At 40.6% G+C, this 21,915-nt stretch overlaps 1 protein-coding gene across 3 annotated transcripts in view; it reads right to left on the bottom strand.

Annotated features, from left to right (window-relative positions):
• The window catches only part of NEDD4 (NEDD4 E3 ubiquitin protein ligase), a 121,081-nt gene that overhangs the window by 73,448 nt on the left and 25,718 nt on the right, over positions 1–21,915 (bottom strand). The window contains exon 5 of one of the 3 annotated variants that reach the window (XM_059700393.1): positions 7,733–7,786. The exons of 1 other annotated variant lie outside the window; for it this stretch is intronic. In XM_059700393.1, the coding sequence (XP_059556376.1) occupies positions 7,733–7,786 (54 nt within the window). Of the gene's footprint in view, positions 1–91; positions 2,103–7,732; positions 7,787–21,915 lie in introns of those variants that run through there. One more of the 3 variants, XM_059700386.1, reaches the window with a different exon arrangement.

Genomic DNA, 21,915 nt, shown 5'->3' with positions numbered 1-21,915 from the left:
AAAACTGTTTAGGTATAATAAATTTTAACCAACTATTTCCTAAACTTATTCTAATATAAATTAACATTTACCGAGACCATAGGAAACTTACCTTACAAGAATGCTTCGAAGATTTAGATAGTTCATTTGTGAAACGTCTGCTGCTGTCACTTGGTAAATTATCAACTTTACCTTCATTTCCAGATGCAAACTTTATGAGTAATTGAGATGGTCCCCCTTTAGAACAACTGTGCTTAAGGCTGGATAAACAGGAAACATTTGGGTAAGTTCCTCCTAATGAAATACTTCTTTGTAAAATAGCATGGTTTTTGTTTATCTGTAAATTTGGTCTTTCCAACTGTCCATTGCTATTTCTTTGGTAATCTACATTTGGGAAGGACGGTAAACATGCAGATGTCCTATCCGTAAGCTTCATATACTCTGGATGAGAATTAAGCTTAGTTTCTGACATCTCTGGTTTACAATCACCATTCGCAGCTTCACAATCTAATGTGGCTGCTTTCTGTTGGGTGAAATGCACTGAGACACACGAATATCCTTCCGATGACTTTTCAAAGACAGTCTGATTTGGACTATTATTTGCAATAGCCATTTTCTTTTGTGATGAGCCCTTCCCGTGAAGTGGTCGTATGTCTCTTACTTCTCCGGGAGTACAGATGGTTTTCGATAGCCGAAGCCCATTGACAGCTGTGGAGAGAAATCCCTTAGCACCAGTACCATCTTCACTGTGAGCAATTTCACCGGGAGAAATAATAAACTGGTGTGAGGTTTGATAGGATCCTTTGCTTGGAAGAGTACCCGTACTTGTTGGAGAAGTTGGTGGCGTATTTGAAAGACTCCGAGGAAAAATGACTAAGGATGAACAACGTTTTAGTGGAATTTTCGAGTCTTTGCCCACTGACAATGTCATAATCTCGAGTCCATGCTCCAAGTCATCCTCGACAAAAGGAATTGTGCTTGTACTTCTTGAGAAAATTTCACACGGAGTAATATTCCTATTGGGCATACTTCTATTGGAGGTGTTGTCCGAAGATAAATTTCCACCAAAAGACGTCTCATCGGTTGGCGGAAATGTGTAACCACTGCTGTCGCTGACGAGACTGTTGGTGTACGAGCCTCCGCTTGTGATACTGGTGCATGACCCATAATCACTGCCGTTGCTGTTGTAAGACCCATTTTCACTGGTCGAAAAGTTACTAAGGCTACCGCTGCAAATGGCAGGACTGCTCAAAAAGCTATCATCATTCACAGCATTCAGTTCATTATCAACCACAGCGCTGCTGTAAATGCCATCCTTCATGACACAGGCGAACGGAGCATCCTCCCCATCGGCTAAGGCACTGCTGGACTGAAGACAGCTACCGTACCTGGTTGGCTGCAGTGAAATCTGGAGGCAGCTGCTCTTTTTATTAACATTTTCAGGTGAAGGAGCAGATGATCTCTCCTGAGACTTCACGTTTTCCTTTATTAACGGAGCCTGTGCAGTCTGTCTGGGAGTCAGCTTCATTTGAACAACGTTGGACGTTGAAATCCGCGTGGGTCGTTTGAAGCCCATGTGAGCATCGCTATCCAGATCATCTCCGGAGGTTTCCGACAGAGGAAAAGTATTGCTTCTTCTGGCTGCAAAGTGCAATCGTAAGCTTTGTGCCATTTGTTCTCATTTCCAAACATGTTAAGGGCTGAAAGTCATAACAAAGATCTCTGTCGGTAGACAGGCTAGAAGCAGCTGCACTGCGTCGAAAGAAAAAATCATTTGTGGTGCCTGAAAGGGCTCTCAAGTAGTAGGCTTTACCCTAAGTAAAACATTAGATACCAGATATCACGGGAAGAAAAAGACGACCCATTCCTGAGACTGACGCTTCCAAAATGTCTTGAATTGCTTGTAGTCAAAATGCCTTCAGTTACAAAGCACTTGATTTCCAGCGACCTTTCAGCTGAGCTCAGCTGCAGCAAGCACACTGCGTCGCACACTGCCAACCTTGTTTCAATTATACCTTCTCCAGTTTGCATGAATGAGTAACACAAGAACAACAATCTTCTAGCATTTCCAGTTGAAACAGTTTTTTTTTTTTCACTCCAGCTCTATTAAATGAACATTTAACTACGGGAATCACAGTGCCTATACTTTCTCCAGCGCAGTCTGACCACTAATATTTTTACCCATAGGGATAGAATTACAGGAAGTTGGTAGGAATGAAACCCCATGTAATTGAGTATCAAATCGAGGATTGAATTTCCAAATAGTAGCCATACTAGGAATCTAGTCAAGTTAGTTAATGTAGAAATGAATAGAGACTGTTACGTTTTTTGTTTTTTAAGATAAGTTCCGACAGTTATGCAATTTGGAAATACCAAAACTGTGGTGTGCATTTAAAATTTAGCATGAGATCAAACAGATAAATACTTTAGCTTCCAAAACACTTCTTATACAAAGTGAAAGCTGAAGGATAGAAATACAAAATTTGCCTAGTAATACTATTGCAAAAATTGAGCATACGGCTGAGAGGGGAAAAAAAAGTTTAAGAGAAGCTGTCACCAAGCATTTCTCCTATAATTTTGGGGTCTATTCCAGCCAAGTAGTACAGTCTTTAAATGATGCCATTTATATTTTGACTATTAAAACTCTGCCAAGAAATAGCATAAGCAAACATTCCATTAGAAATATATGCAGATTAGACAGAAAAACTATGCCCCAATATAGTTTGAGCACACAAGATATTTTATCCCACTGTCTCTGCAATTTATTCACTTAAGAGAGTGTTTTGGTAAGCAAAGAAGTCTCAAAAGAATGTAGCACATCAAATAAACATATCTCAATGCCAATTCTGTCCTGAAAAACTCTAAGAACTCTTTGCTGGCCCCTACTGGTGCACTGAAACAATCCATGTAGCTGTTTGATATCTATAAAGAAATACACACCATGCTGCATATTTCTTTATATAAACAAAGTACATACTTGTTTACATTTTTGAGTACTAGCTCTGCCCCTGCGGTGGAATTACTACTGCTGATAAAGCACTCACAGTAGAGAACAGTAGACTGTTTGTCCTCTTAGGGGTTGTGATTTTGTACATATATTTTTTTCTGCTTTGTATTTATTTAACCTTTACTTTATTTTCAGTTTACTAGGTAATAAAAGTTTAATATTTTAATTTCTGTCCCAAATGTCATAGACCAAGGCTGGTACCCTATTTGAAAGAAACAAATTTATTTTTAAATAATACTCTAGGGTATATTTAAACCCCTTACCTGAATTTTATAGCTGGAACTCCAGTAATAAATATATACTGGCTCATTCATAGGAAAGTAAAAAGTAAAATAGTTCAGTTGTTTACACCACATGGTACTACACCCAAGTTGTATTTTTCTAAGTAAGGTTTTTTTTTCTCTCTAAGTAAAAGCAAATATGTAAAATATATACTTGCACTTTGTTTAAAAAAGAAAACTCCATAAGACAGATCTGTTCTCAGTCACAATTTTCTAAACAGTTTTTTAAATCAATTAAGACAGGGAAAAATAAAAACATGAAATTAATTAAATTATATTTCTGACCAGAATGAAACAGTACTGTTTTAGAATGTACACAATAAATTATAAATTCAGTAATAAAATTATTATATTCTTGGTTTTATATAATCTACTGCCTTTATAATTTTACAGATTCAGTAAATATTCCCTTACTTTTTATTTATAGAAGGAAAGTTGTAATCTTTTCACTTTGCCTTCAAATGACTTCAGCTTTCCTTCTTGAATTAAGTTAGGAATCTGATAATTCAAAGAATGGATCACTTCTAACAGAGATCTAATCAGTGAGCTCTAACTGCTCATGCCTATGACTTAAAACTTCCAGGTCATAAGCAAAGAAAGCTCCCTAGGTTGTTCATATAAAATAATGAACCTCAGTCAAGTATTTGGCCAGATAAATGTTTTCTCTTTGGAAAGCTTCACTATAAACACCAGTTTCATGTCCCCTAACTAGATTTTAAGCTTCCAGAAGTGTGAGGACCATAACTAAACATTTCTTCTGAGTTCATGCTGGGCACAAAGTAAGCATGAAGTAACTAACACCAGAGAGGTGGCTGGACAGATGGATGAATGGTCACTGCAGTAACTCTGGCTGCCTAATGCTATATATATATATATATATATATATATATATATATATATATATATATACACACACACACACACACACACATACATACACATACATATATACACACACATACACACATACATAATACATACATACACACACACACACACACACACTAGCGGCCTGGTGCACGGCATTAATGCATGGGTAGGGTCTCTAGGCCTGGCTGGTGATCAGGGCCAATTGGGGCCTTCCTTCATTCTGCACTGCACCCTGGTTGTCAGTGCACATCATTGCAAGCAGTCAAACTCCAGGTTGGTCAAACTCCGAAGGGAACAATTTGCATATTAGCCTTTTATTATATAGAATTTTTTAAGTTGATCCAGCTACTACTCCAAAGAAATAGAAAAAGCACTACAGCCAACATGAAGAAATGATGCTTGAAATTTTTGCAGAGGCCCTGGCCGGTGTGATTCAGTTGGCTGGTTGTCCATCCCATGAACAAGAGGTCGCCAGTTGGATTCCCTGTCTGGGCACATGCCCAGTAGGGGGCATGCAGGAGGCAGCCAATCATTGATGTTTCTATCTATCTCTCCCTCTCCCTTTGGCTCTGAAATCAATAAAAATTGTGTTTGTGCTCTTCAATGTACATTTTCAAAGAGAATTTGCTAGGAAAGAATACATTTTTAATTTAGTTCTGAATGCTACAGGAGAATAAAGATAAAATTACATTTACAGTGGAATAGACCAATTTTTGCTATATAATCAAGCCTGTTACTCCACAAATGGCTATAGTTTGTATGATATCTCAGGTAATCTGTACATTTCAGTTTCCTGCTGGAACTAGCAACAAATCAGAGGATTAGAATGACACATACCACCCTGTTCTAATTATTTCTTGCTCCTTTTTTCTAGTAAAGTGAGCTTGAGAAAAGCTGTGTTTCTAAGGCACAGTGGAGTATGTAGCACAGTGACACCTTAATAGTATACCTTAGTTAATATAAAAAATATGGTATCAGAGAGGCATTAATGAGTGAGTCCATGAATGTTAAGTAACTCTTTATATTTGAATCATGATGAAAAATTTTCTGAGTGCTTTAATAGCCACTGTCTAATTTTATCATCACAATATATTTATCAGATAGGTAGGCAAATATTGTTATCACCATTTTTTTTAAACATGAGAAAATATTTTCAGAAGGATTGAATGATTTGTCTAGGGTACAAGCTTATGTGCCAAATCACAGGTAGGACAGCTTGGTTTGGAAATCTGTACTATCCCAATCAATGCATTCTTTTGTCTTTGTTTTCAGCTTTAAAGGTTTAAAAAAATTTCATATATCATGTTTACAACTCCAGAAATATCCCATTGTTGATATTAGAGACCATGCTTTTTTTTTTTCTTTAGACACATCATGATTCCCTGTGAAGTACTCTATCCATATTAAACACTCAAGGAGTTTAATGCACCGATCAGAGTATGAGAATGTCAATTCTGGCAATGAAGAAAGTCATGCCATACTGAAGTTACTGGCAAAAAGAGCCTAGACAATAGGGTGAAAAGCACAAACATGAGCTATCCCTCCTTGTGGACAATGCAAGTAACTCACATAAAGAATGTGCCCAAGAATCAGGGAGAAAATTCACATCAGTGTCAATAACAACAGAAAAATAACACAGTAATACCGCAACCCAGCAAGTCAACCCTAAATATGAATTTTAGAGATATGTTTAGGAAAGATAGCAAGAATTTTTATCAATTTGTAATAGCAAAAAAAAAAAAACTGAAACACTAACACTTAAGGTGGATAAAGGCATAAATTCAGATATTATAGGATTATCAGATTAAGGAAAATGTATTATGGATCAATCTGACAAATATAACATTAACCAAAAAGCATGCCATGGAGGAATATAATACAGAGTGATACTGTTTTAATAAATTCAAAAATATGCAAAATGAAATTATGTTTTTTTAGGGATACATATATGCATGATAAAAATATTTAAAGCAAAAAATGATAAACACAATATTCAAGGTGCTATACTACTTGTGGGGGAAGAAAAGGAGATGCTATTGGGAAGGGACATAGGGGAGTTTGAACATTTTGGTAATGTTCCAGTTCTTAAGTTAAGTAATAGAGTGCACAGATATTTGTCTTATTATTTAAAATAAAAATTATGTTATATATACTTTTGTATGTATAATCACAATTAAAAACCGCCAATACTAAATTTCACTTGGTCCTATCTAAAAGAAAAACAGATTTGTAGAGACAGAAGGAAAAAAAACAACCATTCGCTATTCTATAGAAAAACCAAAAATATAAACAAAAAACAAAAAGCTCTGCAACGGCCCTAGCCAGTTTGGCTTAATGGATAGAATGTCAGCCCTCAGACCAAGAAGTCTCGGGTTTGATTTCTGGTCAAGAGCACCTACCTCAGTTGCAGGTTCAACCCCTGGCCCTGGTAGGAGCACATGTGGGAGGCAACCAGTCAGTGTGTCTCTCTCACACTGATGTTTTCTTCTCTCTCTCTCTCTCTCTTGCTCCTCTCCCTCCCTTCCACTCTCTCTCTAAAAATCAATTGAAACAAATCTCCTTGGGTAAAGATTTTTTTTAAAAAAAAAAAGCTCTGCAACTGACCATATTGATAACCAAATCATCTACACCTGCCACTCAGCCTTAAAATATCAGACTGCCAGTCAGTGATGAAATCTACTTTGGCAGCAAAACAGGACAACTGGATGTTACAGGGCTAATTAATAGATTGTGTTTGAAATATCTTCAGTAACTAGTGTAGTTACAATTTATTTAAGGAAAAAATATATTATGTAGTCTAATACTAAAAACCGATTCTTTAAAAAAAAATCCAGTGTCTTTGTTACCTAAAAAATGAATAAAACTGTTTAACTATTTTTTTGGTGCTTCTGTTTAATCACAGATAAGCTTTGAGCACGTAACACTGTTCTTGTACTTTCATATTCAAATCTTACAGGTTTAACGTGTAAATGTAAGATTTCAAAGTAAGAGGGTTTGAAATAGGGTCCCAAAGAGACAAAATTAGGAAGAGGAAAGAGCTTCAAGATAGTCTTTAGGAAATCAGAAACTGTAACTATCATTTTAAAAATGATCAGGTTTAACTTTGCCTTTTGCCTCTGTAAGAGATGACGATCTTTTAGAGGACTTAATTTTATTGATGCAAAGAGGATAGCTTTCCTCCACAGCTGAGTGGGGATAAAAGAGTGGACAGGATGTTGTAACTGGACACAGGTAACCCCCCAAAATCCACTGGAGTGAGGGGAGACACAGCCCAAGACACTCTGGACCACTGACCAGGGTACAAGGATGAGAGTGGGAGAAGGCAAGACAAAGAGGCTGGCTTCCCTGTCATCTCCTGTCACCATAGGCTTTGAGGAAGACCTTGTAACCTACTGAGAACTGACTATCAGGAGAGGGACCTGGGAGGAGAATGGAAGGAGAAAAATAAATTGTAGCTACCTCACCATATTGCCCGGATTCTCCATAACCACCCCAAATCATCTCCATATTGTCACAGATTCCCAAACCACTTCTCCTTGCTGCTTGGCTGAAATACACCTTGGCTTCATATCTCTCACCCACACAATAAACTTACCAATCGATTCTCATCAAATACTTCAAAAAGAAGCCGGTGCTGCTGAGGATGGACCTAAGGAAGAGAAATACAACCTTCCTTTAACCACAAGTGGACATCACCACAGAGACTGAGAATAAGTGCCTGAAATTGTTGCCATTTCCTAATTCCTGTTCTTTCCAAGATATTTTCGATTACATGAGATACTTAATACAAAAGCTGACCATAACAGCAAAGTGGATTTGGTTGTATATTTATCCAATTTTTCCAAAACAGGATGAAAGGAAGTAAAAAAAAAATTTTAAAAATTTATTTAAATGTTTGCCTATACTTAAAAATATAGACTAGATTTAAAACTCTTATCAACTTTATTTACTCACTTCATATTTATCAGGTTAGGACTACCCAAAGTAGGTGTTGCTTTTATGGGAACTAGTGTCTGAATCCTTTCAGTACTGATTTGATAAAGGAATTTATTGTTTCTACTATAAAGAGTACAGCCCGACCAGCATGGCTCAGTGGTTGAGCATCCACCCATGAACCAGGAGGTCACAGTTCGATACCCGGTCAGGGCACATGCCCAGGTTGCGGGCTCGATCCTCAGTGTGGGGTGTGCAGGAGGCAGCCGATCAATGATTTTCTCTCATCATTGATGTTTCTATCTCTCTCCCTTCCTCTCTGAAATCAACAAAAAATATTTTTTAAAAGTATAGGAGCAGTCAAAAATATAAACTGAGTTTCCACTTACTGTTTATATTTTACACATGAGTAAAAATTAACATGCAGTATTTTATTTTTCAAACTGATGCTTTCATTTTTGCTGAAGTATTTCAACAAGTTAAAATCTACTTAATATTTGAAATAAGTCAGAGAAAGACAAATACCATATGATTTCACTTTTTATGTGGAATTAAAAAAAAATGTACAAACAAAACCAACAAATTCCTAGATACAGAGAACAAATTGATGGTTGCCAGATAGGAGGGAGCTGGGGGACTGGGTGAAAAGGTGAAGAGATTAAGAAGTACAAATTTCCAGTTTAAAACAGTCACGGGGATGTAAAGTACAGAATAGGCCAGGGGTGGGCAAACTTTTTGACTCGAGGGCCACAATGGGTTCTTAAACTGGACCGGAGGGCCGGAACAAAAGCATGGATGGAGTGTTTGTGTGAACTAATAGAAATTCAAAGTAAACATCATTACATAAAAGGGTACGGTCTTTTTTTTTCTTTTAGTTTTATTCATTTCAAACAGGCCGGATCCGGCCCGCGGGCCATAGTTTGCCCACGGCTGGAATAGGGAGTATAGTCAATATTATCGTAATAACTGTGCATGGGGTTAGATGGGTACTAGGCTTATTGGGATGATCACCTAGTAAGTTATATAATGTCTAATTACTATGTTGTACAACTGGAACTAATAAAATATTGAAACAATTTTTAAATTGTATTTTTTTAGCCCTAGCTCGTCTGGCTCCGTGGATAGAGCGTCGGCCTGTGGACTGAAGGGTCCAGGGTTCGATTCCAGTCAAGGGCACATGCCTGGGTTGCAGTCTCAATCCCCAGTGTGGGGAGTGCAGGAGGCAGCCAATCAATGATTCTCTCTCATCACTGAATCAATGATTCTCTCTCATCATTGATATTTCTATCTCTCCCTCTCCCTTCCACGCTGAAGTCAATAAAAATACATTTTTTTTAAAAAACTATTTTTTTAAGTGTTTGATATCAAAAACAAGGAAAATACTTAATAATTTTATACATATATTATCTTATACATTTTATACAGGTTAAAATGTGTAAGATAATAGAAAAAATATATATATATATATGCCTGGTTTCTGACACAGGGCTCCTGAAGCCCTTGTAATTTCCTGCGGTGACTCTGGGTGGTTCCAGAATGAGGGCTACTCTCCAGAAAAAAACAAGCCATGATTGGGAGCTTGGAATTTTCAACCCCAACCCTCATTCTCTTGAGAAGAGAGGTGGTTTGAAAATGGAATTAATGATCAGTCATGCCTACGTGATGAAGCCTCCAGAAAAAATCCCAAAAGGGTTCGAAGAACTTCAGGTTGAACACACCCATGCACCAAAAGGGTGGTACACACCAACTCCACAGGTGCCCTCCCAGACCGCACCCTGGGTCTCCCTTCACCCGGCTGTTTATATCCTTTATTACTTCCTTTAATAAACTGGCAAACATAGGTAAGTGTTTCTCTGAGCTCTTTGAGCTGTTGTGGCAAATAATTGGAACTTGAGGAGGGGGTCATAGGAACATCTGATTTGCAGCCAAGTCAGACAGAAGCTGAGGGGAACCTGGGGACCTACTACTTTCCACTGGTATCTGAAATGAGGTCAGGCTTGTGGGGCTGAGCCCTGAACCTGTGGGATCTGACCCTATTTCCCGGAAGGTGGTGTCAGAATTGAGTTAAAATGTAGGACGCTCGGTCGGTGTCGCACAGAAGTGCCTAGTGTGGGGAAAATAACCTCCACATGTTTGGTGACCAGAAGTATCAGGAGCAAAACACTGTGTGTGAGTAAAGGAAAAACACAGGAAGTGAAACACTACAATCATTTTTCCTATGATAAATATATTTCCCTACTCAGGCTAATACAAGACGATGTATAAAACATTCTCACATTTGGGATGTTTTTTTTCCCTATGGTAAATACATTGCATTAAAAAAAGTGATATGTTAATATAAAAAGCTTTACATATAAAAAGTATTGATAGCCCTCATAAAAATTTCCTATAAGTGTGACAGTGCTACTAAGATACCTAACCCAATGTCCACTCTCACTTCCTTCTGAGAACATAATCCTGATTTTACCTGCAGGGATGTGCCCAAAGTCACCACACTGCAGAACTCTGGAGGGATACCTGTTTTTATTTGAAGTATAACATATATTCAGTAAAGCATAATGTACACTTTATACTTAAATATACAGCTTGGTGATTTTTTTACTGTGTCATCAACACCCAGATCAAAATACCATGGACTTGTTCAACGTTGAGACTCTGAATACGTCTACCTAAAAATGATTCCTTTGCACGTCAGGGGGACCAGGGAGGCCAACCTGATGGCAGTCCTTGGATGGGATTTCTGGGAGAGCTCTTTAAATGGGCTGTCTCAACTGGGACAGATGTTCCTCAGGCCCTCTGCATTTCTCTTTCCTGCCTGGAACTTGGATGGGATAGCGGGCACTCCTGCAGCCATGTTGTAACCAGGAACAGCTCTGAGGAAGGAAACCCAATCAAGAGCTAGACACCAGGGGGACAGAAAAATAGTGTAAGATAATGATCTTTTCTAAGAACATGTAGAGGAAGTTCTGGGGAGGAGATGAAATTTGAGCTGAGACTTGAAAGATGGGAAGAATTTGAAAAAGAAAGGATAGAGAACATTCACAGCAAGATGATGGCATGAGGAAAGGCATGGGGACAGAATGAACATGCTCAATGGAGCTCAATAGGAACATTTTTTGTCATTAGAAAGTGGCAAGAAATATCTAGTTAATTAGGGTAGAGCCAGGCTGAAGTAACTGAACTCCAAAAGAGGAGTTAAGATTTGCTTGGTAGGGAAGAAAAAAAAAGCTTTTAAAGGAAAATGACTTGATGTAAGGTCCCATGTAAATATTTTTGTCAAGTGATACACAAAATGAACTGGACTGGAGAGAGACCCTGGGGTCCACAGGGACTGCAGTGCAGTAATTCGGGCACGAAGGGAAGAGAGCTCTGCCTGGGACTGTCCCCGGGGGAATACGGAGGGAGACAAGGCCATGGAAAACACTTTGAGGGGGAAACCAGAAGTCTCGGTGTCTATCCAAGTACCTGGCAGACACTGTAGACATTAAATATAAAAATGAATATTCCAGTCCGGCCCATGTGGCTCAGTGGCTGGGCGTCGATCCAGGTAGGGTACATGCCTGGGTTGCGGGCTTGATTCCCAGTAGGGGGCGTCCCAGAGGCAGCCGAAGGACGATTCTCTCTCATCATTGATGTTTCTATCTCTCTCTCCCTCTCCCTTCCTCTCTCTGAAATCAATAAAGACATATATAAACAACACAAAACAAAAACAATGAATAATCTAAGAAAATAGGAATCATGTCTACTCTAATGAGGCTCTGCTGTCCTGGTTCAGGCCATAACGAATAGCTTCCTAACAGGTTTTTCCCCACAACTATCCTCTCTTTTCAATGTATATTTCCTACTAAAACTGGAGTGACTGACCCTAAAAGACAGTTTGGGCCATGTTTCCTGTCCAACTCAAAAGTTATTCCTAACGGCCTAGTGAATAAAATCCAAACCTGAGCATGGAATGATGCTTCTGATCTGAATCCAATTTGCCTTTCCAGGCCTGTCTCCTACCACTGTCCCCCTGCCCAGCCAAATACACTAGAAACAGACTATACTCACTGCTTGCTGAACGGATGCTGTGAAAGAATTAGGTTCTGATGACCCAAAAGAGAGGTTATGCAAACTATGCCTTGTGAGCCAAACTCAGCCACCTGCTTTTTTTTTTCTACAGCCCATAAGATAATAATGTTTTTTATTTTATTATTTTTTTTAAATATATTTTATTGATTTTTTTTACAGAGAGGAAAGGAGAGAGATAGAGAGTTAGAAACATCGATGAGAGAGAAACATCAATCAGCTGCCTCCTGCACATTCCCCACTGGGGATGTGCCCGCAACCCAGGTACATGCCCTTGACCGGAATCGAACCTGGGACCCTTCAGTCTGTAGGCCGACGCTCTATCCACTGAGCCAAACCGGCTTCGGCGTTTTTTATATTTTTAAATGGATACATAAGTTTCCATATTATAGCCTCAATTATTACTTCCTGGCTGGCGACACCTAAAATATTTACTAACTGGCCCTTTAAGAAAAATTTTGCTGACCCATCCTAAGACATTCACTGTACGTTATCTATTAATTTCTCTCCTATGTAGCTACAATGGTAGTGGCTAAAACCATCCTTGGAAGATGTGAGAAAGTCACTCAAACCACTTTCTGTGTTCTGTGTGTCACATGAGGATACTGGCTGAGAAAGATGGACTTCAGTTTGGGCAGCCCTGTATCCAAATAGCTGGAATCCCCAAACAACATTATGTACAGAGGAAAGAACATTATTACAGAAATTATTCACACATGAAATTTCAGAGCTGAAGAGAAACGGTTGTCTTTAAACTGAAACTTCTACCAAAGGCCCAACCCAATGAATTTTTAAAACTGTACACACACAGCCTAGCACTATGAAATTTTCAAACACTGGGATAAAGGCAATTATCAGATTTTTCAGAGAGAGAAGGATCACCCCCACAGGAGCAAGAATCAGACTTTTCAACTACAACACAATGCCCAGTGAGGTAAAGGCAACGTCTTCAAGTTTCTCAGGACAAATTATTTTCAGCCTCGAGTATGTGAGGGGCCAAACTACTGGCCAAATATAAGTTAGCTATTTACTCATCTATTATGGCTAGAAGTCAGTTGGGGACATGAATGTATGAGCTACTGAGCAATACGGGAATAATGACCAGAAAACAAACAGAAACAGTTAAAAAGTGGTCCCTTCAGAGAAACAGGGAGGATGATGGGGCACCAAAGTCTGCTGCTTTTCACTATGAGCCCCTTTACAGAACCTCATTTTTAAGCTATGTGTGAATTCTTTGATGAGGTGTGTTTTTTATAAATGTATTAAAAATAGGATTAAACCTATGGTCACAAAAAATAGTTCAGAGGATCATATTTATAGGAAAGATGAGAGCAGAAGAAATAAAAATATTGGCCATAGGTCTTCTGAAAAAAGGATAAGTATGTAAGTCTATAAATGCATAAAATAGTAGAAAATAAACCTTGCTAGAGTAACCAAATTTTCAAAGAAGAACGAAAGTATTGATAAGTGTCAAGTTATTCCATGGTGTTTATAAAAACAAAATGAAGTGCCTGGAAATGTAGCTGGTGGATTCTGGGGAAAACGATGTAGGCATATTTTTTAAAATAGCCTTATTGAGAATTAATTCAAATATCAGACAAATGGCCCACTGAAGGTGTACAATTCAATGATTTCTAGTATATTCATAGAATGTGTGACCACCATCACAATTCTAACACATTTGCATTATCTCATAAAGAAAGGCAATGCCCGTTAGCAGTAACCCCTAATCCCAATTCTCCCAACCTACCCAATTCTCAGGCAACCTCTACTTTCTGTCTCCAGAAGTTTGACTATTTTAGAAATTTAATGTAAGCGGAATCATGCAATATGTGGTATTTTGTAACTGGCTTTTTTCACTTAGCATAATGTTTCCAAGGTTCACCCATGTTGTAACATGTATCATTACTTCATTCCTCTTTATAGCCGAATAATATTCCATTGTTTGTATGTACCCCTTTCCCTTATCCACTCATCTGGGTTTTTTTCTACTTTTCTACTATAATGAATAATGATGCTCTGAACATTCATGTACAAGTTTTTGTGTAGACATATATTGTAAGGACATTTTTAAAAAAACTGTATAAAAAGTTAAATGAATTAGGTAAATATTTGTATAAGCATAAAGCATTATATAAATAGAAAGTATTTTAGCATTTTTATTATTTTGTGTATTTCTGTTTTGTTTCTCTATACAATTAGTTATTTATAGTCAACAAATATAAAAATAAATTATAGATACATAGTCATGGAAGAAAAACCCAAACAATAAAAAAGATATATCCTATCTAATAAAAGAGAAACATGGTAATTAGCTGTACCTCTGCTACCCTTCCCATTGGCTAATCAGGGTGATATGCAAATTAACTGTCAGCCAAGATGGCGGCCGGCAGCCAGGCAGCTTGAAGTGAACATGAGGCTTGCTTGCTTCAGTGACAGAGGAAGCTAACGTTCCCCGCCTGCTGCTGCCGGCCTCTGAGCTTGCAGTTTGAAACATTGTTACAAATATAGAAGCTAAACAAAACCCCAGAAACCCGCTTTCAGCCAGCCGGGATCTCAGAGCTGGAGTTGAAACAGCGTTTCGATTATAGAACCCAAACAAACCAGATACCTGCTTTCAGTAGGCAAGGCCTCAGAGCTGGAGCCAAGCCTCAAAGCTAAAGCTGGCCCAGAATAAAAAGAAAAAAAGAAAAAAAGGAGTGGTTGGGAGCTTCAATCACCCACCAGCCTGAAAACAGCCCTCAGCCCCTCACCCAGACTGGCCAGGCACCCCAGTGGGGACCCCCACACTGAAGGAGGTGTGACCAGCTGCAGACAGCCATCAGCCCCTCACCCAGGCTGACCAGGCACCCAAGCGGGACCCCCACCCTGATCCAGGACACCCTTCAGGGCAAACCAGCCAGCCCCCACCCATGCACCAGGCCTCTATCCTATATAGTAAAAGGGTAATAAGCCTCCCAGCACCGGGATCAGCAGAGCTGCAAGGCCTCCCGGCACCGGGATCAGCATGACAGGGGGCAGCGCCCAAACCCCCTGATCGCCCTGCGGCTCTGTGTGTGACAGGGGAAGGCGCCCCAACCCTCTGATCAGCCCTGCTCTGTGCCTGATAGGGGGGAGCTCCCCAACCCCCTGATCGCCCTGTGGCTCTGTGTGTGACAGGGTGTGGTGCCCCAACCCCTGATCGGCCCTCTGTGTGTGTGACAGGGTGTGGTGTGCCAAACCGGTCCCCGCCCCCCCACCGGCCCTGCTCTGTGTGTGATGGGGTAGAGCCATAACCTCCCCATCGGCCCTGCCCTGAGTGTGAGAGTGGCGGTGCCCCAACCCCCTGATCGGCCCTGCTCTGTGGGTGATAGAGGGCGGCACCACAACTGCCCCCCATGGGCCCTGCTCTGTGTGTGACGGGGTAGAGCCATAACCTCCCCATCGGCCCTGCCCTGAGTATGACAGGTTGCGGCGCCCCAACCCCCTGATCCGCCCTGCTCTGTGTGTGACAGGGGGCGGTGCCCCAACTCCCCTATCGGCCCTACTCTGTGAGTGACAGGGGGGAGCTCCTCAATCCCCTAATGGGCCCTGCTCTGTGCGTGACAGGGGGGAGCTCCCCAACCCCCTGATGGGCCCTGCTCTGTGCGTGACAGGGGGGAGCTCCCCAACCCTCTGATCGACCCTGCTCTGTGCGTGACAGGGTACGGAGCCCGAACCCCCCTGATGGGCCCTGCTCTGTGAGTGACAGGGGGCAGCGCCCTAACCCCCTGATTGGCCCTGCTCTGTGCGTGACAGGGGGTGGCGCCACAACCTCCCCATTGACCCTACCTTGAGTGTGAAAGGGGGCGGTGTCCCAACCCCCCAATCGGCCCTACCCTGAGCGTGACTGAGGGTGGCATCGCAACCTCCCAATCTGCCCTGCTCTGTGCATGACAGGGGGCAGCGCCCCAACTCCCCAATCGGCCCTGCTCTGAGCCCGACCAGGGGCTGCACCTAGGGATTGGGCCTGCCCTCTGCCACCTGGGAGCAGGCCTAAGCCAGCAGGTCGTTATCTCCCGAGGGGTCCCAGACTGCGAGAGGGCACAGGCCAAGCTGAGAGACCCCCTCTCCGCCCCGAGTGCACAAATTTTTGTGCACCGGGCCTCTAGTAGTGAATTATAAAACTCTCTCTTATCCCTGTCCCTCCCTCAGAGAAAATACAGTTTCTTTGGTCCTTCCAGAATTTTTTCCCCCTGCAAATACCAGCATTTGAGAAAGCATTTTTAAATTTCTGTTTTTACCAAAAAAAAAAAAGTGTATCATGTATACAATGTATTGCACTTTTGTTCCTTTGTTTAACATATTTTGAAATTAATGCTCTGTCAATACATATACATCAGTCTTTTAAAACAGCTGATGGGGATTTCACTGTATGGATGTACCATCATTTACTTAGTGCTTTATTAATGCGGTGTCCGGCTACTTCCTCGCCAACATAACTCTGATTTTATTCAAATACTAGATGATCATGTGTGTCACTCGCCACCCTCAGGGGCTGAATCCTGATTCCTCTAAGCCTCAGGGTAACTCCATTCTCCTCACGAGGGACCAGGTTAAAAATCAACACATGACACAATTCTGGCCCAAGAGATATAAATCAAAGTTTCCTGGGGGAACTTTTAGGAAAGTTTTAAGACAAATACCAGGGGAAAGACTCTCCTGTTTCTGCCCCTGGGCATCATGGAGCGAGGCTATGACGTCTGGAGCTGTTTCAAGCATCTCGTGACCAAGGACAGACAGCCAAGAGAATCCCAGAGAGGCTGGGTCCGACGTGACTCTGTTCAGCTGCTGCAGTCACCACCCTTCCTCTACGTGTGCCTCTGTGATTAGAGATAACAGTGTGCGTATTCTTTAAGACAACATTACCTGCTCCTTCAGATATGTTGCTTGAAGCTGAAAGCATCCCAAATGACACCCTTCCTCGGAGGACCTCGCCTGAATTTCCTAAACTTATTTAGGGAATCCCCTCGATTCCCTTATATCCCCCTGATACTCAACTCCCTACACAGGGCTTTTACTTTCATAATGCCCAGCACACTAGTAATGAGAGAAACTTGTTCACAGGGTCCGCAGCAGACCCTGAGCTTCACTGAGGGTGGGGACTGTAGCCACCTCATTCACCAGCATCAGCAAAGTGCCTGGGGAACCAGCACAGAGAATATCACACTAACTTTGTGTGTGTGTGTGTATGTGTGTGTGTGTATGTGTGTGTGGAAGTGAATGAGGATAAATATATGGATAAAAAATACTAGGTCACACTATCAGTGGTGGTTTTATGGAGATTAAATTATGGCTGATTTTTATTTCTCTTTATTAAAATATCTATTATGTACAAGTTGCACTGCTTCTGCAACGTAACACACGTATATGTGAACGTATACACATTATGTAAATATAATAGGATGAATATGAATACTGCAGATACAAAGCAAGCACCGTGGGAACAGAGGGAACGGAGTGGGCTGCCTTTTCACACGTGCACGCAGTAGGCTTAGAGAGTCCATACTGTGTACATTACACCTAATGGGTAACTTGCCTCCCTCAGTCTCATCGGAGCAACTATAACTGCAGATTTTACTCTACCTTGCTATTGAGCACTAACTTCAATGTGGAGTGTCCCCTGTTTGTCTCTAACAATAACAGTTCTCCAGAAAAACTTACTTTGAACTTCATGTTTTCTCAAAGATATAAAGGCTTCCTTCAACTTCTGACCACAATTTCCATTTGGCCAAATGCCCAATAACCAAACTTTTACTGTGGTATATTATCTCAATAGACATTTTTATGTGAATGCATTCAATTACAATGTTTTGTGCTATGTATAAATAATGATATAAGCGAGGAGGAAAGTAGAGGCCACACATCATCATGTCCTTTGTACAGAAAGTACTAAATCACCCTGTATTCTCAGTTCTATATCTGGCTGTGATGAATTAGCACTGATCCACAGGTTATCTATTTATCCTTGCAATAAATTTACAAAATTCTGATTGAAATAAATGTGCCGCCTATGACCCCAGAATAAAATGATGCTGGCTGGAATACCTGGTAACAGTAAAATTACAGTAAAAGAAACAATGAGCAAAAGGCAGTAGAGTCCCGAGCCTGGTTTAGCCTTTACAAATGGCCTTCTTATTTTTGTGGTAGCATCTCTAATTCAAAGTAGTACTGACTTTCAAGCATCCTTTCTAATCAGAAATCAAGATAAAAAATAATGCAAAGATTTTGTTATAATATTAAATTAAAAAAAATTTTAATCACAAATTTAATTCCTCTAACAGATAACCATATTTTCTATTTCTTTTCATACTGGTTTTGCTATATTTTTGGCCTTTTTCCATTTTAGCTTATTTAAAATTGTCATTAAATTGTCCATAATATTACCTTTTTTTTTGTCTATAGGATATTCCTCTCATTCTTGATATTGGTTGAGATTTTTTCCATCCTCTCTTATTTGGGCTAGCCATATCATATCAAAGAATCGCTTTGGTTTCATTTATTTTGTCTACTTTTTATCCATTTTCCATTTTATTGATTTCCATTCTTATTTCCTTCTCTCTCTCTCTCTCTCTCTCTCTCTCTCTGTAGATATTTAGATAACTTATTTTTAATCTTTTTTTTTCTTTTGTATATAAATATATAAAGGTGCAAATTTTTCTCTAAGCATTGAGTTAGCTTATCTCATATTTTGATATGTATGCTTTATCAATCAGTTAAAATGTCTCCTAACTTTTCTTACAATTTCTTTTTTAAGCTATGGCTTATTTCAAATGTTGCTTAATTTGCAAATATTTGTGGAATTTCCAGATATAGTTGTGTTGCTGAATTCTATTTTAACTCTGTTGTAGTCAGAGAACATATTCTGTTGAATCTCAACCTTTTAAAATGTATTCAGACTTGTTTTATGGCACAATATGTAACCTCATCCTGGTGGATGTTCCATGGGCATATAAAAATATATAATCTTTAGATATTAGATATAATGTTCTATACATAACAAATAGGTTAAGTTGATTGATAATGGTTTTCAAAGCTTTTATGTACTTACTGACTTTTTTGTCTAGTTGCTTTATCAGTTATTGAGAGAGGGGTAATAAAATCTTCAATTATTCTGGATTTATTTATTCTTCTATTTAGTTCTGTCAATTTTGCTTCATAATTTTGAAGTTCTTTTATTAGGTGCATACAAGTTTAGGATTGTATGTCTTCTTGATAAATAAGCCCTTTTATGGTAAAGAAATATCCCTCTTTATCTCTGATAATACTGGCATTCTTCATCCTGAAGTCTACTTCATCTAATGTTAATACAACAACATCTGGGTTTTGTTTAGGTTTTCTTAGCTTTGTGTTTGCATGATAAATCTTTTTCTGTACTTTTCCTTTTAAGCTGTCTGTGTAGTTATACTCAAATTGTATCTTCTGTAAATAGCATATAGCTGAATCTTGCTTTTTTAAAAGAAAGTATTGAGATGGTTGGCTTTACAAGTATCATCCTTCTCTTTCTTTCCTATTTGTCTTTATTCCTCTTTTCTTCCCCTATAATTAAGTATTTATTGGTGTTATGTTTTACTTCCTTTCTTGGATTCTTACAGATAATTTTGTTTTAATTTCTTAGTAGCTGCTCTAAGGATTATAATATGCATCCTTAAACATCATAATTGTAACAAACAGCCAGAGTTGCGCCACTCAGACCTCTTTCAGATCTCTTGTAAGAGAGCCTGCGTAGTAGATTGACAGCCCCGAGTGGAACCTGCACCTTTGAATCTACCCATTGTGTTCTCCTTGCTTGCTACCAAAGACTGGACACAGTGGGGGTTCAAGAACCCAGCCATTCTTGCCCGACACAGGACCTCTCTAACAGAAACTTTGCTGCGAAACTCTCCATCAGCCTGAATAAGACTTGCTCAGAATGGCATTACAGGGCGCAGCTCTTCCTCTCCCATCCTTTCGCACCTCGTCAGGTTGGGGCTGCATCCTGATGAGACCTAACATCATGAGCATCCTCCATCTTTGACCTTCACAGGTGCTTCCCTAATAAACCTCTTGCATCTGTAATCCCATCTCGGTGTCTGTTTCTCACAGGGCCCAAAGCCAACAGTGACGATATAGGTAGCGGGGTTTTAGGACCAGCCCACATTCACCTGGAAGGCCAGGAGCTCCCCATCCTGAGCTGAATGGAGGACACATCAAGTCCCAGGCATAAGGTGATGGCCCAATTGCTAAAGATTTCTCCAGTGGTGTTCTGAGGATCTGTCCTGGTGTGATGTTTAAGGCACTTGAAAGATATGGGGAGAACAATGCCTACAAAAACAATGGAGTTGGCTAGTTACTACTATGCTGTATCGATGACTTATAGGAAGATAATGGGGGCATTCTCGAATTTGACAGAACTACAGAGCTCACAGACATTTAAATGCTCAGCCACTGCATGTCTACTATGTTCAAGTCAGGGCCCTGCTGGGAAAACGGGGACCCTGACTCCTATCCCACAGATAGGAGGATCTGGGTGAATACTCGCGAGATTTTAGTTCTGCAGGTCCCTACCCCTCAGAGCTTGCAGAGCAGCCCGTCCCTCTGTAATAAGAGCTAGCAGCTCCCGCACGCAGGAAGACACTCCCGGGCTTCTCCCCTGCCGGGAGCCGGTCCATCCTTGCTGTTTCAAGGGACCTGGCATATATGGCATACTGTTCTTAATATGTTTGCTCACCTTCTTGGCGCTGTGTTTTAACCAAGGTCACCTCTCCGAGAAAGGTTGAATCCCCAGGTAGGGATTTTCCCCTGAAGTTAGGGAGGGAATAAAACCCCTCAACTAAGTGCCAGGCGGGTAATTAATCCCTTTAACTACGAACAATCATGCTTAAACTACATAATCTTTTCTCCCTGGAATGGAGATAAGAAACGCCCTAACCTTTGTAATAGAGATTGATAGGATTGAATCAACTGGTATAAATACAGTTGTAACAAGACAGAAACACTCAGAACTCAGAACACAGAACTAAGGACACAGGGCTTGGAAGACAGGACCAAGAGAGACAGAGCCTAGGCACAGAACCTACACAGAACGTTCTCTAGAGACAGAAGAACTTCGCTGGCGAGAGCATGCCGGAGGATCCTGGACAGGGACTGGCCTCGGAGCCTGGAGGCAGAGCCTGGCGAGAGAGCATGGCAGGGATCCTGGACTGAACCTGACTGCGGAGATTGGCAAGAGAACCTGACCAGGACCTGGCCACAGAACCTGGCTGGAGATCCGAAGCAGAGCCTCTCTGGAGATCAAGACCAGAACTTGGCTGGAGATCCTGGCTAGGCTGCTGATCAACTGAACGCTGTCTCCATGTCATTCCTTCTTCGCCGACTCCGTCCACACCTTTGGGGACCCCTGGACCTGCTGGGGCTGGACCCCGGCACTCCCCCACAGGAAAAGGTCCCTCCTCGGGAGTTTCTCTACCTTCTCTCCGCATACCACGGTAACAGCCAGTGTGAAATCCCAGCATAACCCAGCTGGGCCTGACATAGGATAAAAGAGATGATTACATCTGGAAGCAGCTTCAAGAATTAAATGGCATGTACTAGCGGGAGCCAGAGAAATACCCTTGGGATGACAAAGCCTGATCAAAGGGGCAGAAACAGAAAACTGGAAAAGCAAGATTTCACTGACTTGGGGTTTAATATCCTGTCCAGGACCCCATGAGATGAGGTAAATTTACTGCTAGGGTGGCTCCTAGAAGCCTGAAAAAATAATGAGCCAACTGGAAATGC

Source organism: Myotis daubentonii, chromosome 1, assembly GCF_963259705.1.
Source record: "Myotis daubentonii chromosome 1, mMyoDau2.1, whole genome shotgun sequence".
Classification (NCBI taxonomy): domain Eukaryota; kingdom Metazoa; phylum Chordata; class Mammalia; order Chiroptera; family Vespertilionidae; genus Myotis; species Myotis daubentonii.
Note: the sequence above shows the minus strand (reverse complement) of the source record. Positions and strands in the feature narration are given on the sequence as shown.